The sequence below is a fragment of the Rhinoderma darwinii genome, chromosome 6, assembly GCF_050947455.1.
Source record: "Rhinoderma darwinii isolate aRhiDar2 chromosome 6, aRhiDar2.hap1, whole genome shotgun sequence".
In the NCBI taxonomy this organism is placed as follows: Eukaryota; Metazoa; Chordata; class Amphibia; order Anura; family Rhinodermatidae; genus Rhinoderma; species Rhinoderma darwinii.
The window spans coordinates 46,887,429-46,901,438 of NC_134692.1; the positions used below are offsets into that span (position 1 = coordinate 46,887,429).

Consider the following 14,010-nt stretch of genomic DNA (forward strand, 5'->3'; position numbering starts at 1 on the left):
TTTTTTAAAATGGGGTTTCTAATATATAAGGCACTTCAGTACTGAACTACCTAAAAAAAAAAAGCTTTTGAAATTTTCTTCAAAATATGAGAAATTGCTGCTTATATTCGAAGCCTTGTAACGTCCTAGAAAAATAAAAGAATGTTCAAAAAACTATGCAAACAAAGTAGATATATGGTAAATGTTAATTAGTAACTATTTTGTGTGGTATAACTATGTGTTACAAGCAGATACATCTAAGTTCAGAATTTTTTTCCAAAATGTTCTCAACATTTTGGTGTTTTTCACAATTAAACACTAAATATATTGACCAAATTTTACCACTAACATGAAGTCCAACATGTCACGAGAAAACAATCTCAGAATCGCTTGGCTAGGTCTAAGCATTCCAGAGTTACTGCCACATAAAGTAACACGTCAGATTTGAAAAATGGGCTCCGAGCCTTAAGGCCAAACTAGGCTTGCGTCATTAAGGAGTTAAGCTAACAACTCATCTTCTTGAAACCTTTACTGAAAATTATTGATCTACTAGTTACAAGTCAATAAATTATAGAGGTTGACCGGGCACGGACAACTGATGACCTATCCACGGGATAGGTCATCAGTATATGATCGGTGGTGGCCCGACACCTAGACCGATCAGCTGCTCTGGCAGCCTCCGGATGTCCATGCCGGAAGCAGATGGCTCCAGACACAGAATAGCGGCCGTGCTGCAGTACTGCCCCTATTTAAGTGAATAAGAGCAGAGTTGCAGTACTGCAGCTATGCAGTGTATGGAGCCATCTGCTATAGACTCCAGACACTGCATGACATCTGTTGCCTGGAGGCAGCCAGAGCTGCTGATCGGTGCGGCGTCCGGCTGTCGGACCCCAACTGATCATATACTGATGACCAGTCCTGTGGATAGGCCTTCAGTTGTCCATGCCCAGACAACCCCTTTAATAGAATGCTTTAAAAGAGCTTCTTCGGGAATATTATCTGCTATTCGGCAGCAATTTTCTTCTGATAGAGGGTTAGTGTACAAAGTCATATCCATACAGCCCTTTATACAGTGTGCGTTAAGAATTCCATGTCCCCATAGACGCATTCAAGACCCCAGCTATTATTTAAAACTGAAGGCATGTGGTTTAGTTTTAGAATGTTGAGTAAAGAATTAAAACCTATTTCAGTCCATTTACCTTTTCACGTTTAACCCAAACACACAAATATTACTACTTTTCACAGCCTTCATGCTGAAATGTTTCCTATCTGGCCCGCTTTTTATGGGGTTCCCTTTCGGTTTAGCAAACCCCTTGCTGTAAAAAGTTAGATGGGTGTGAAAACAAAAAGTAAAGCAGGGCTGTGCCATTTCATAAAGCGTTTCCTGTAACCTTTCCATTGAGCTAGCCACAAAAAAATGGAAAATAAACATCAGAGACATTGGTTCTATATGCGAGAAGTAGGTTTCCTCCACTGCTGTCCATGGTGCTGATCATCACACAAAACCCACCAGGGGGGGGGGGGGAATTTATTAAGACTGACATTTCATATGCCAGTCTTAATAGGAAACAAAATGGAATAAGATGCGACAAAATTATTAAGAGGAGCATGCCTTTTAATACATTTGTCACATTTTCAGCTGTGTGTGCCACCGATTTAAATCTATGCCAGCCACGAGCTGTCGTACAAAACAGTAAATGCACTGGGACGCGAGCTGCCCCACTCGCTTCCACTAAGCTCTGTCCACTTTTTCGAAGAGTGGTGAGAGCAGCACAAACGGCCCAAATGTCGCAATTTGAGATTTTTGAGCTGTTCGCAACTCTTCTATGCGCAAACTGGGGTAGAAAAGTTTATAAATCCCCCCCATAGAACACACTGCATGTGGCTTTATGACACTTGTTATACAGCTTTAAAAAAATATCTATACAGTACTAAGATTATTTAGTATTTATTTTATGGATACATTTGTCCAAGCTGAATAAATATATCTCTATATCTTTATCTATTAACTTAGGTTCTCCATGTACCTTAAAAATGATGTTTTCTTTGTTTGCACCTTTTGCAACAACCAGAACAGTACATTCTCATTCTCTTGAGTTTATGCCTTTATTAACTACATACCCACCCCCCCCCCCTCCAAGATGTATGGCACATGCAGATGTTATGCCCTAAATACATAAAGTTACATCTATGTAACTAAACATTTGCCATGTAGATCCCCAAGCACTCAATAAATGTGTATAACTTGTTAGCCTGTGGAAATGCTAGGACCATAGGCGTAACTCAAAGTTTCTGGAATCCAGTGCAAAATCTAGAACAGGTCCCCCCACCTAACATGTGCAAGTTTTAATACTGGTGACTTCTTATGTGGCAAGGGAGCCATTGCGTACCCTCAGGCACCAGGGCCTAAGCTCGACTACCACCTCTGCACCTTCTATAGTTACACCTCTGCCTAGGACTGAATCTTGGAGTACACCACTACGGGCCATTCAGAGTATGAGTCATTGACCACATGCTTCAAAGTATTTGAGCCAGTTTTTAATCCTATTACAAACTATATTTTCTAAACCGAGACTTTCATTTACACATTAGACCTCTATGACTCTCCAATAAAAAAGTTAAAATATACTACATCCAACTCTGCTCCTTCTCTCAGATCGCCTTAAAGATTTTTTTTTTTTTTTACCTCCATTGTATGTAAAATATTTTAATCTTTTCTAAGACATATTATCCTGGACTATCTAGATAAAAAAACAACAAACCTTAAATGCAGCATCCGCATCTGATTAGCTTCTATGAGGTAGTAAATTCTAAACTGGACCAGGGTAAGGCTGTGGATGTTGTTAGTGGTGTAGCTATAGGGCTCGCAGTTATTACCGGGTCCCTAAGCCTGGCCTCTAAGCCTGTGGAAGAGCCTATAAGATTCCTGGTAAGCTGCATAGGGGGCCCGTAATGTATATGTGTGTTGTATTGTGCGGTCTGTATTTGCAGTGGAGAGAAGAAGCCTTTAAATTACAGCCCCCCCTCTCTTCCACAAACACAAACTGCACAATACAATACATTACAAACTGAGGGGTCGTGTGCAGACCTCCGGTGGGTCTTGAGCCACTCACCGAGGTCCCAACTGCATCTGGGTCCTCAGGATGCAGATATGTTTGAATTCAATGCTGGAGCAAGGAGCTGATGGCTCCTTGCTCCAGCACTCACTGTGCTGTGAGCTATGAGCAGCTTGGCGCAGACAGGAGCCATGTAGTGACGTCTCCACGCCTGTCTGCGCTGAGTCACTCATAGCACAGGCTATTATATTGTGCGGGCAACTATAGGAGGGCATTATGATGTGGGGGAACAGCTATGAGGGCATTATACTGTGGAGGCATCATACGGTGTAGGGGCAGCTATGGGGAGCATTATACTGTGGTGGCATTATACTGTGTGGGGGCAGCTATGGGGGGGCATTATAATATTATTATTATGATAATGCACTTATAGTATTAGAATGTATTCCCCTAAGATTTCGGTCCTGCCGTTGGACAAGGCAGCTGGGCATAGGCGTGTGCAGGGGTCTGGTAGTGTTGAGGAGGGGTATGGCCACCCCCCCCCCCCCCTTAGCTGAATTTTTGCACCACGGCCCATGAGCACTAAGCTATGCCCCTGGATGTGGTGTATCTAAACTTTTCAAAGGCGTATGAAACTGCGCCACATAAAATGAAAATGCTGGGACTTGGGGAAAACGTGTTATTGGGTGAACAATGGTCTCAGTGATAGAAAACAGAGGGTGGTTATTAGTAGTACATCCTCGGAGGGGATCACAGTTACCAGTGAGGTTTCACAGGGGTCAATATTGGGCCCTCTTTTTAATATGTTTATTAATGGTCTTGTAGAGCACTTATAGGGTATAACTTTATTATTTGCAGATGATACTTATCCCTGTAAAGTAAAACACTGAGGAAGTTAAAACAACATTACAGAGGGTGGAGAAAATTTAAATTATGTTAAATGTGGATAATTGTAAGGTTATGCACTTGGAACATAATAACAAATTCTACAATTATGTAATTAATAGTAAAACACTGGGTACAACTGGCACTGAAAACGACTTAGGGTATGTGCACACACACTAATTACGTCCGTAATTGACGGACGTATTTCGGCCGCAAGTCCCGGACCAAACACAGTGCAAGGAGCCGGGCTCCTAGCATCATACTTATGTACGATGCTAGAAGTCCCTGCCTCGCTGCAGGACAACTGTCCCGTACTGTAAACATGATTATACTACAGGACAGTTGTCCTGCAGCAAGGCAGGGACTCCTAGCGTCGTACATCAGTATGATGCTAGGAGCCCGGCTCCTTGCACTGTGTTCGGTCCGGGACTTGCGGCCGAAATACGTCCGTCAATTACGGACGTAATTAGTGTGTGTGCACATACCCTTAGGGATATTGGTGGACAGTAAATCTAACTTCAGCAACCAGTGCCAGGTAATAACTGCCAAGTAGGGTTGTCACGATACCAGAATTTAGACTTTGATATCAATTTGCGATTCTCGACACAAAAACGGCAACAGTAAAACAAAAATAAAGTTCTTTCATTTTCTGACGTGAGGCACATGGTGTTATCAATTCTGAACCTCCATGTGCCTCACATTAATAGTAATTAACCCCATCATGTAGCTCGGTCACAATAGGAAACATGGGATTAATTAGTACTAATGTGAGGGGTGTGACTGCCTTCATGTTTGATCTTGCACATTCTGCCCTGGGTGATTTTAATTAGTTTAATGCTGGTTCCTACCATCCCCAAATATATAACACAGAGAGACAATTTTTAAGAGTCTTTGACGCCAATGTATCAATATAAAATTTATTTTATTAAACAAACATCATATAGAGTTAAAAAATGAACAGACAAATATGACTAGTATAATGCCGGAGACCGCACTCACAAATGTTACTGACTGTGGTCACTGGGCAAGCATGTAAACATAGTTGTACCAACCACCTTCCAAAATAATCAAAGACAGTGCATTGCATAAAGTTAGCTGGTCAGGTTGAAGAACTTACCCATATAAGTAACAAGAGGTGGAAAGAGTGTCTGCTCCGCCGTATAAGCCCCGACGCGCGTTTCGCCACGGAGGAAGCATACGTGGCGAAACGCGCGTCGGGGCTTATACGGCGGAGCAGACACTCTTTCCACCTCTTGTTACTTATATGGGTAAGTTCTTCAACCTGACCAGCTAACTTTATGCAATGCTCTGTCTTTGATTATTTTGGAAGGTGGTTGGTACAACTATGTTTACATGCTTGCCCAGTGACCACAGTCAGTAACACTTGTGAGTGCGGTCTCCGGCATTATACTAGAGTCATATTTGTCTGTTAATTTTTTAACTTTATATGATGTTTGTTTAATAAAATAAATAATTTTTATATTGATACATTGGCGTCAAAGACTCTTAAAAATTGTCTCTCTGTGTTATATCGATTAGTATATGGAGTCGCCTAGATGATATGGGGGGACAGTAGTGGTTTAAACAGTCTCCAGCCGCTAATATAATTCTGTTTGGAGTCTATATATTCATCCCCAAATATATTCTGCAGGCTTAGACAAACAACTGAGGTATATGTGTAGTGTAGGGACCCACATTAAGGGGGGATTCACACGAGCGTGTATTCGGTCCGTGCGGGCCGCGTGGTTTTCAATACAAGCCGCGTGGACCAATACAAGTCTATGGGGCAGTACAGACAGTCCGTGCTTTTTACGCAGCGTTTGTCTGCTGCGCAAAAAGCGCGACAGGTTCAATAACTCTGCGTATTTCGCGCATCACGCACCCATTGAAGTCAATGGGTGCGTGAAAATCACGCGCACCACACGGAAGCACTTCCGTGGGACGAGCGTGATTCGCGCAACAGCAGTGAAAAGGATGAATGAAAACAGAAAAGCACCACGTGCTTTTCTGTTTCCGAACATCCAAACGGAGTGTCTTTGCAATGAGCGAAGCCGGACAAGCGAACCGAACTTCACCGGGTTCGGCCGAACTCGTTTTGGCCGAACCCGGCAAAAAAATTATCGGTACGCGACGTCAGGAGATAGTCACTGTCCATGTTGCTGAAAGAGTTAAACTGTTTCAGCACCATGGACCGTGACTTCCGATCCCAATATACATGAACCTGTAGAAAAAAAACGAAGTTCTGACTTACCGCTAACTCCCGGCTTCTTCCTCCAGTCTGACCTCCCGGGATGACAATTAAGTCCAAGTGACAGCTCCAGCCAATCACAGGCCAATCACAGGCTGCAGCGGTCACATGGACTGGCACGTCATCCAGGGAGGTGGGGCCCGATGTCAAGAGAGGCGCGTCACCAAGGACGTGTCACCAAGGACGCGTCACTAAGGCAACGGCCGGGAAGTTCTCGGTAAGTACGAACTTTTTCTTTTTTTTCTACAGGTTTTGCGATATTGTGTTCGGCATTCACTGTCGAGGGTGCTGAAAGAGTTAGCTCTTTCAGCACCTTGGACAGTGACGGCCGTCGACTAGCCTCATCTCTATGATGGCGGCTGCGCGAAAATCACGCAGCCGCGCATCAGACACGGATGACACACGCAGCTGTCAAATGGTTTTTGCGCGCGCAAAACGCAGCGTTCGTGTGTATCTGCCCTAAAAGTGAGGTCGTCTTGTCGTGGCAGATGGGCTCACACAATTTGATGAACATGTGCGCCAAGAACCTCACTATTGTAAGTAGATTCAGCAGTAATGCATATTTATTTATACATAGTATTTTAGGTGGCATTGGTGTTTTCAGAGTGCGGTCACCATTTTCTTGTATATTGTTTGCAGCCACCGGCATACTTGCACCTGTACTAATTTTTTTCATTCTGCTGGAATGTGCTGCCCAAACTTTGTGTATTAGAACATATAATATATATAATTATTTTATTTAATAAACAGTTTATTCCTGTCTGGAGTAAGTACAGAAAAAAAAAGCAAAGGTAGAGACTAACACATAAATGCAAATGAGAAAAGCATTTTTAAAATAAAAAAGTGGTTTTCCCTTAGGATAGGCCATCAGTGTGGATCGACCACCAAGGACTCCCTCCAAATAGTAGTGAGAGCCGTGTCTCCTTCAATATTTTTCCAGGCAAAGCCGGTAATCCCTACATGATGTGGTGTCGGATACTGTGGCTCAGCCTTATTTGAGTCAATCTAATAACCTTTACAGGAGAGGCTTTTATCATCGTACTGGCCCCTCTGACCAGACAGACAAATCTCTTGGCTGCGTCTCCCATAGTTACTTTTAAACTTCAATGGAGTAAACTGAACACCTCTCCATTTATTCCCAGAGTGGATGCGGCGGCTGTCTCACGAGGTGCGACAGAGGTCGGGTGACCCTAACTCTGAAGATGGGTGTGGGTGCCAGCTCTGGGACTTGAACCTACTTAACATTTATGGCATATCCAGTGGATATGCAATAAATATCTAGGGTTGGAATAACTTTAATTTAATAACCAATAGCATGCTGTGTACCCGTGTTTTAAAAAAAAAAAAAAAAACTAGAAATAACTGTAGCTTTATCTTAAGGTCTGCAGCTGCATATTTATATATCATTATAAAGAAAAAGTATCCAATATTTTACCTGATTTTGCAAACTTGTGGCATTAAAAAGTGTTCTATGCCAGTTTATAGTCATATGGGAGTATTCCACATTATGTACATTTTAAGGCTGCTAAGAGTAATCACCCGGTAGGCAGTAGGCCACACAGCTCAATGATCCCCTTATGTAAAATAAAACATATAAATGATTCCAGCATGATGCTGTAGCACATCATATGAACAATCTCCACAGTCTCATCCAAGCCTTCAGCGGGTAAGATAATAACTCATTTTGGGTAACATCATTGAAGGTGAATTGCCTTAGATGACTGCAACTGTACAAGGAGAGGATTTTTATATTTTTTTTCTAATGGAAGGATTGTGTTTGGGCAAAATTAAAAGGGGTTTTAAATGACACAGAAAGCGGAAAATTTGGGACACGTTTACTAGCAGATTTTAAATGTCTAAAATCAAACTTATTCGTTATGACCTATGAATTAGCACTTCTAGTCATTACATGAACATGCCCATGTCTGGTTTGTATTACTTTTCTGCTATACATAGGTCACAAAAAGGATACAAATTGTGACAGTTGTACCAGTCGCAAATGGGCAACAAGACTGTGTGAATATGTCCTTAATATTAAACTAGCACAAAATAAACCTAAGGCCTCATGCACACGACCGCATTGGTTTTGCGATCCGCAAATCCACGGGCCTGTAGCGGTCAATCGGACTGCAAACAGACCATTTTGTGCACCCGTGCGTCATCCGGATTCACGAATCCACAACGATTCACCACTATTGGTGAATTCGCAATTGCGGACAGTAAAATTTTTTGTCCTGTGTTTTTGGGGTCCGCAATTGCGGCCCCTGCACCGATCTGTGTAAATCACGCTCGTGTGCATGGGGCCATAGAAAAGAATGGCTCCGCAATTTATCCGCCAAAATACAGACAAACTGCGGCCGCAAAAATACGGTCGTGTGCAGGAGGCCTAACTTTGTAATTTACCATCTATTACATTTTAAATGCTTATGTTATGGATGTGGCAACCATGGTGAATGTTTGTTTTTACCTACTCTTTGTCCATAAAAGAAGAATATGATCATAGGGATCTATAATCATGAATGCACACTGCCCCTCTTCTGCACAGTATCGGTATTGCATTGAAAAGTTTAGTCTGAATATTATAGAGGTTGTCCACTACCGGACAACTGATGACCTATCCACCGGATAGGTCATCAGTATATGATCTGTGGGGGTCCGAGAACAGAACCCTGCACCAATCAGCTGCTCCGGTGGCCTCCAGGCACCGGACGTTCATTCCGGAAGCAGTTGGCTCCGGTCACAGAATAGCGGCCGAGCTGCAGTCAATAGGAACAGAACTGCAGTTCTGCATCACGGCCGCTATGCAATGTACGGAGCCAACTGCTTCCAACTCCGTACATTGCATACTGTGCAATGACCTACAGTTCCCACAGGCCACCGGAGCAGCTGATCAGTGCGGGGTCCAGGTGTCGGACTCCCACAAATCATATATGGATGACCTATCTGGTGAGTATGTCATCTGTTGTCCGGTAGTGGACAACCCCTTTAAAATTATAGAACCTATTATAGGACCTATCACATTTTGAGAATCCTTGTGAAATAAAAGGAGACCAAAATACAGGATAGATTAGATACATATGCACTTAAAACTCTGGCGTAAATTGGTTAATTTGTTGGGACCTGCGACCCCCTTACACTAAGCCCCACCCACCTTTTTAAATTCCCCAAGTCTCACATTTTGACTGCTCCGTGAGGGTGAGACTGTATACATGCTTAGGCCTTATTCACACTAGTGTGTGTGTGTTTTGCGCGTGCAAAAAATGCAGCGTTTTGCTCGCGTTGCACTGCCATGTGTCACATCAGTGTTGGCTGCGTGGCTGCGTGATATTCACGCATATGCCATGCTTATGACACGCGGTTTTGAAGCTTAGAAAAAGAAATGGCTTTTATTTTTCCTTCATTTCTTTATCAACTGTAGCGCGAATCACGCGCGAGACAAGGAAGCGTTTCCGTGTGCCGTGCGCGATTAACACGCACCCATTGACTTCAATGGGTGAGTGATGCGCGAAAAACGGCCAAGTATAGGACATGTCGTGAGTTTTACGCAGCGGGCATACGCTGCGTGAAAATCACGGACTGTCTGAATGGCCCCATTCACTAACCTAGATCCGTGCGACGCGCGTGAAAATCACGGACGTAAAACACGTTCGTGTGAATAAGGCCTTAGTGTAGCAGCAGGTATATAGTGAAGATCCCTGCTGCTATCTTACTTCATGCTGGATGTTGTTAGATTAGCAGCAATGTAAGAGCATTTTCCTGTATATTATGAAGCAGGAGGAGGAAGAGGAGGCTGCTCGGTACTCTAAAGAGTCTCTCACTAGAAGCAGCAGCTCAAAAGGGAGGTAAATCCTGTCATAGCTTCCCTCCCACTTTCTCCTCCATGTAGGACTTCTGTTAACGGTGTATATGTAGTGAGAAACTCTGATTAACCCTTTTGAAGCAGTCGTCTCCTCCTCTAGCGGATTAATCCTTTACAAGCAGCGGTATCCTCGTCCTCTAGCTGGGCTACAAAGTACACGGGACAAATCGTATTACATGGCTGATAAAAATTAAAATTCTCTGTATAAAGTAAAGTTCAGGCTCCTGGCTGGAGATGAGAAAATATTTTGCTGATTAAACACCCATTAGGATGTATCTATAAATTTGGCAGGTTTAAGATTTGCTTTTGAGACAAATAGGGAAATCGATTGTCCATTGTATTCTTTGGAACAGCAAATCCACAAAATGGCAAAATAGGCAAATTGATTTGCTCGCCCCTAATCCCGACCAGACCTGAGCACAAGGCTGCACTTTGCCATTTAGACGCTGTATAGAAGCTCCTCTCCTGCATAGTTGGTACCTCCCAGAGAAGAAGAGAATCTTATGAGATCTGGACTTCACTCTGCTGAAATCAAAGTGAAACCTGTTCCCTGTAATACTGAGGGAAATCCTCTGTTCTGCTAATGATATATAGTTGAGAAAAGTCTTATTTCATCTACTGGCACTTTTTGCGTTTTTTTTTCAGAATGGATAGGTCCTCTTTAAAAATTACTTATTATAAAAAAAATTGAGAAAAAACACTTACCTCTTCATACTGATAACCATCCTCTGATCCTTCAGAAATAGTAACCTCTGTACGAAAGTTAAGGCGTGTAAATAAAACAATAATTTATTATGCGTTTTGTTGAAGATGAAACAATGAATGAATGAATGAATGAACTGACAATACCCCCATGCATCGGTGGAGAGAAGGTTTTAGAGCAGTAGCGGAGTATTTGTTAACAGCTGGATTCTCAAGTAGGGAAAGGACATGAAAAGTGTGGCTTAGTATATAAGATAGTAGTGTTTTGTTTTTTTTATAAATTAGGAGCATTGTTGGATATTTAATTTGAATTCTAGATGATGGTTTGATGGACAACTTTGAGCCAATGTCTCACTTATAGAGTGTAAGAAACGGAATATGCCGTCCCCCCCCCCCCCGCCTGCATTTCTTCTGGTCAGACCGAATGCGCTTTTACTTTCAGCAAGATATCTTATTCCTTAATATGATAGACAAACATTTCCATTGGCTTTTATCTGATGTGCCATCTAAAAACATCTTAAAACTATGAATGCACAAAGGAAAAGGGATTGTATTATTTTGGAATATTGTTGTGTCAAGTAAACATGCTAGTAAGGCTCTGTGCACACTACATTTTGGCCCTATATTTAGCGTGTGCGTCAGGACAGCTAAACATTATACGGATACCATTATAATCTATACATGACGAATTTGTTAAACGGATGCCTAAGGGTTTGTCCACACGTTGCAGATTTGCTGCATTTCCAATTCCGTTCGGAATTGCAGATGGAAAAAACGCAGCAGAATACAAATTTGAACAGATTGAACAAATCTCATCCACACGCTGCGTAAATACAGAGCAGAAATTCCGCAGAATGTAAATTGTAGTTGCGTAAACTTTGCTTTGTTGCAGGAATTTCCCATTGAATTCAATGGGGCACTAAATCTTGCAACAAATAGCAGGTGTTGCGTTTTTTTTGCGGCGGGTTCGGAGCGATTCCGCCACAAAAAAACGCAACTCAGAAAAAGAAAAAGACTGATACTTACCCAGAAGTCTGTGTTCCTTACTCCAGCGCGGCTCCCAAGTAACCGCTGCAGCCAATCTCAGGCTGTAGTGGCGGTAACATGGGATGAAACATCATTCCAGGAGGCCGGCCTGGTTGACGTCAGAAGGCCGGCCTCCTGGGATGACGCTTCATCCCAGGTGACCGCCGCTGCATTAAATCACAAGCCAGCTGGTGCTGCAGTTTTCCGCAGCGAATATTCCAGGCGAAAAACTGCACGAAAGTTTGGTGCGTTTTTTTTGCTCGGAATTCCCTGCGGCACACAGGACGGATATGCTGCATGCTTTTAATCAGCGTATCCGTCCCGTGTCAACCCGGCCTAATAAGTGGAATCTGTGACCCATAGACTATAATGGTATCCGTTTAACATATACGTCATGCACAGGGTCATAGGAGTTCATGACGTATACATTAAACCCCATGGTGACGAATACCATTGCTAAGGCATTCGTCACATTCTACGTATAATGTATGTGTCGGGATCTTTAACTGGTGCAAATGTTAAATGTAGGCCAAAAACGTGGCGTTAAGAGAGCCTGACTCAAATTATAAAGTCTTTACCGTTCCTTATCTGCACATAAGGCACAACGGTGAAGAGTGGCGTTTAACCCACTATGCTGTTGTAGTGTGTTATAATGAGACAGAGGTATCCAGGAGCTCTTACCCAAACTGGGGGTTTAGTTTAACACTGAAAATTGCATTTCTGAATAGGCTAGAGTATTTAGACCTTTAAAAGATAATTTTAGTTTATTTATTTTGGTTTTAGCGTCATTGAATTACAATGGGATTAATCCATGTGCGGATCCACTGTCAAACTGCGGAAGAAATCCAGGATTATCTACAAAATCCACAAGAATTTCGCTGCTGCTGAGCGGATTCTTTTTAGTCACTGCAGTCTGCAGCAAATGGAAGTTATGAAAACACCATAACATGGCGAGCTCGTATGTTTCCGTACTCCAGACCGACTCGTTAGACAGTGGCAAGTGAGCTGGACAATGTAGGATGGAGGTTATGTGCCCCATTCTAGACATACGGTAGTTGCAGGTCCTAGAGGTGGGTCCCGCAACTATAGGACATTTATGGCATATCCTGTGGATATGCCATTAGTGTCCAAGAAGGGAAAACCCCCTTTAAAGGGGTTATCCGGGCACCAAAAATGGCATTGCAATAATATATTTATGTGAAACGAAGTAACTTACTAATATACTTTAATTAAAAATTCTGTACTAAATGGTGCAGTTCAAACCTCATGAATTATTCAGGAAGTGCTGGAGCTTTTCTAATAATGATGATGCTCCGACACGGCCCCACGTGACTGAGCTCTTGCTTCATGTGCTGTTCGTGAACATCACTGCAAGGGGCTGTCACATTACCTATCGCTGGAGTCCCCGAGCAGAGCATCAGCTGACGCTCTGCCTGGGGACTCCGCAACTTCTACCTACATCATTGTAACGGTCCATATATGGACAAGGACATTGGCAGCAGTACTGGAGTCCCCAGGCAGAGTATCAGCTGATGCTCTGCTCGGGAACTCCAGCAATAGGAAACCCCTGAATTGACCAAATATGGACATCGGGAGCAGTGCTGGAGTCCAGAGCAAAGCGCTAGCTGATGCTCTGCTCGGGACTCAAGCAATAGGCAATGTGACAGCCCCTTGCGGTCATGTTCACGAACAGCACATGAAGAAAGAGCTCAGTCACGTGGGGCCATGTCGGAGCCTCATCATTATTAGAAAAGCTCCAGCAATTCCTCAATAATTCATGACGTTTGAACTGCACCATTTAGTACAGAATTTTTAACTAAAGTATATTAGCAAGTTACTTAGTTTCACATAAATATATTATTGCAATGCAATTTTTGGTCCCCGCATAACCCCTTTAACTTTATTCGTCTATTGAATCACTGCAACGTGTAAGTAACAAAACACAACTTGGTATGTGTTATCTACCAATGACATAACGCAAAGTTGTTGTGTTGTTTATTGGGACATACTACATACGTATATTTTATTACCTATTGAAACCAGAGATACAGAAGCAATACTTGCAAATTCCTATATTTAATTTTCAATTTTCACATTTCCATGTTGAGATAGAAATCACTTAAATGGCAGCAAGTGGGCCACAAACAGCACGTACTGAATGAGCAGAAACTGTCTAGCACCTGTGCTTTACACGATGCAGATGGCAGAACAGTGGCTTATCACTAGAACGTAGTGAATTGAGCAATATTGTGTTC

General features: G+C 42.7%; 1 protein-coding gene across 1 annotated transcript in view; it reads right to left on the minus strand.

Moving 5' to 3' along the window:
- SPAG16 (sperm associated antigen 16) overlaps nt 1-14,010 on the minus strand; it is a 776,986-nt gene that overhangs the window by 757,434 nt on the left and 5,542 nt on the right. Inside the window, exon 2 of the mRNA XM_075829642.1 lies at nt 10,733-10,779. Within this exon, the coding sequence (XP_075685757.1) occupies nt 10,733-10,779 (47 nt within the window). The remainder of the gene's footprint in view (nt 1-10,732; nt 10,780-14,010) is intronic.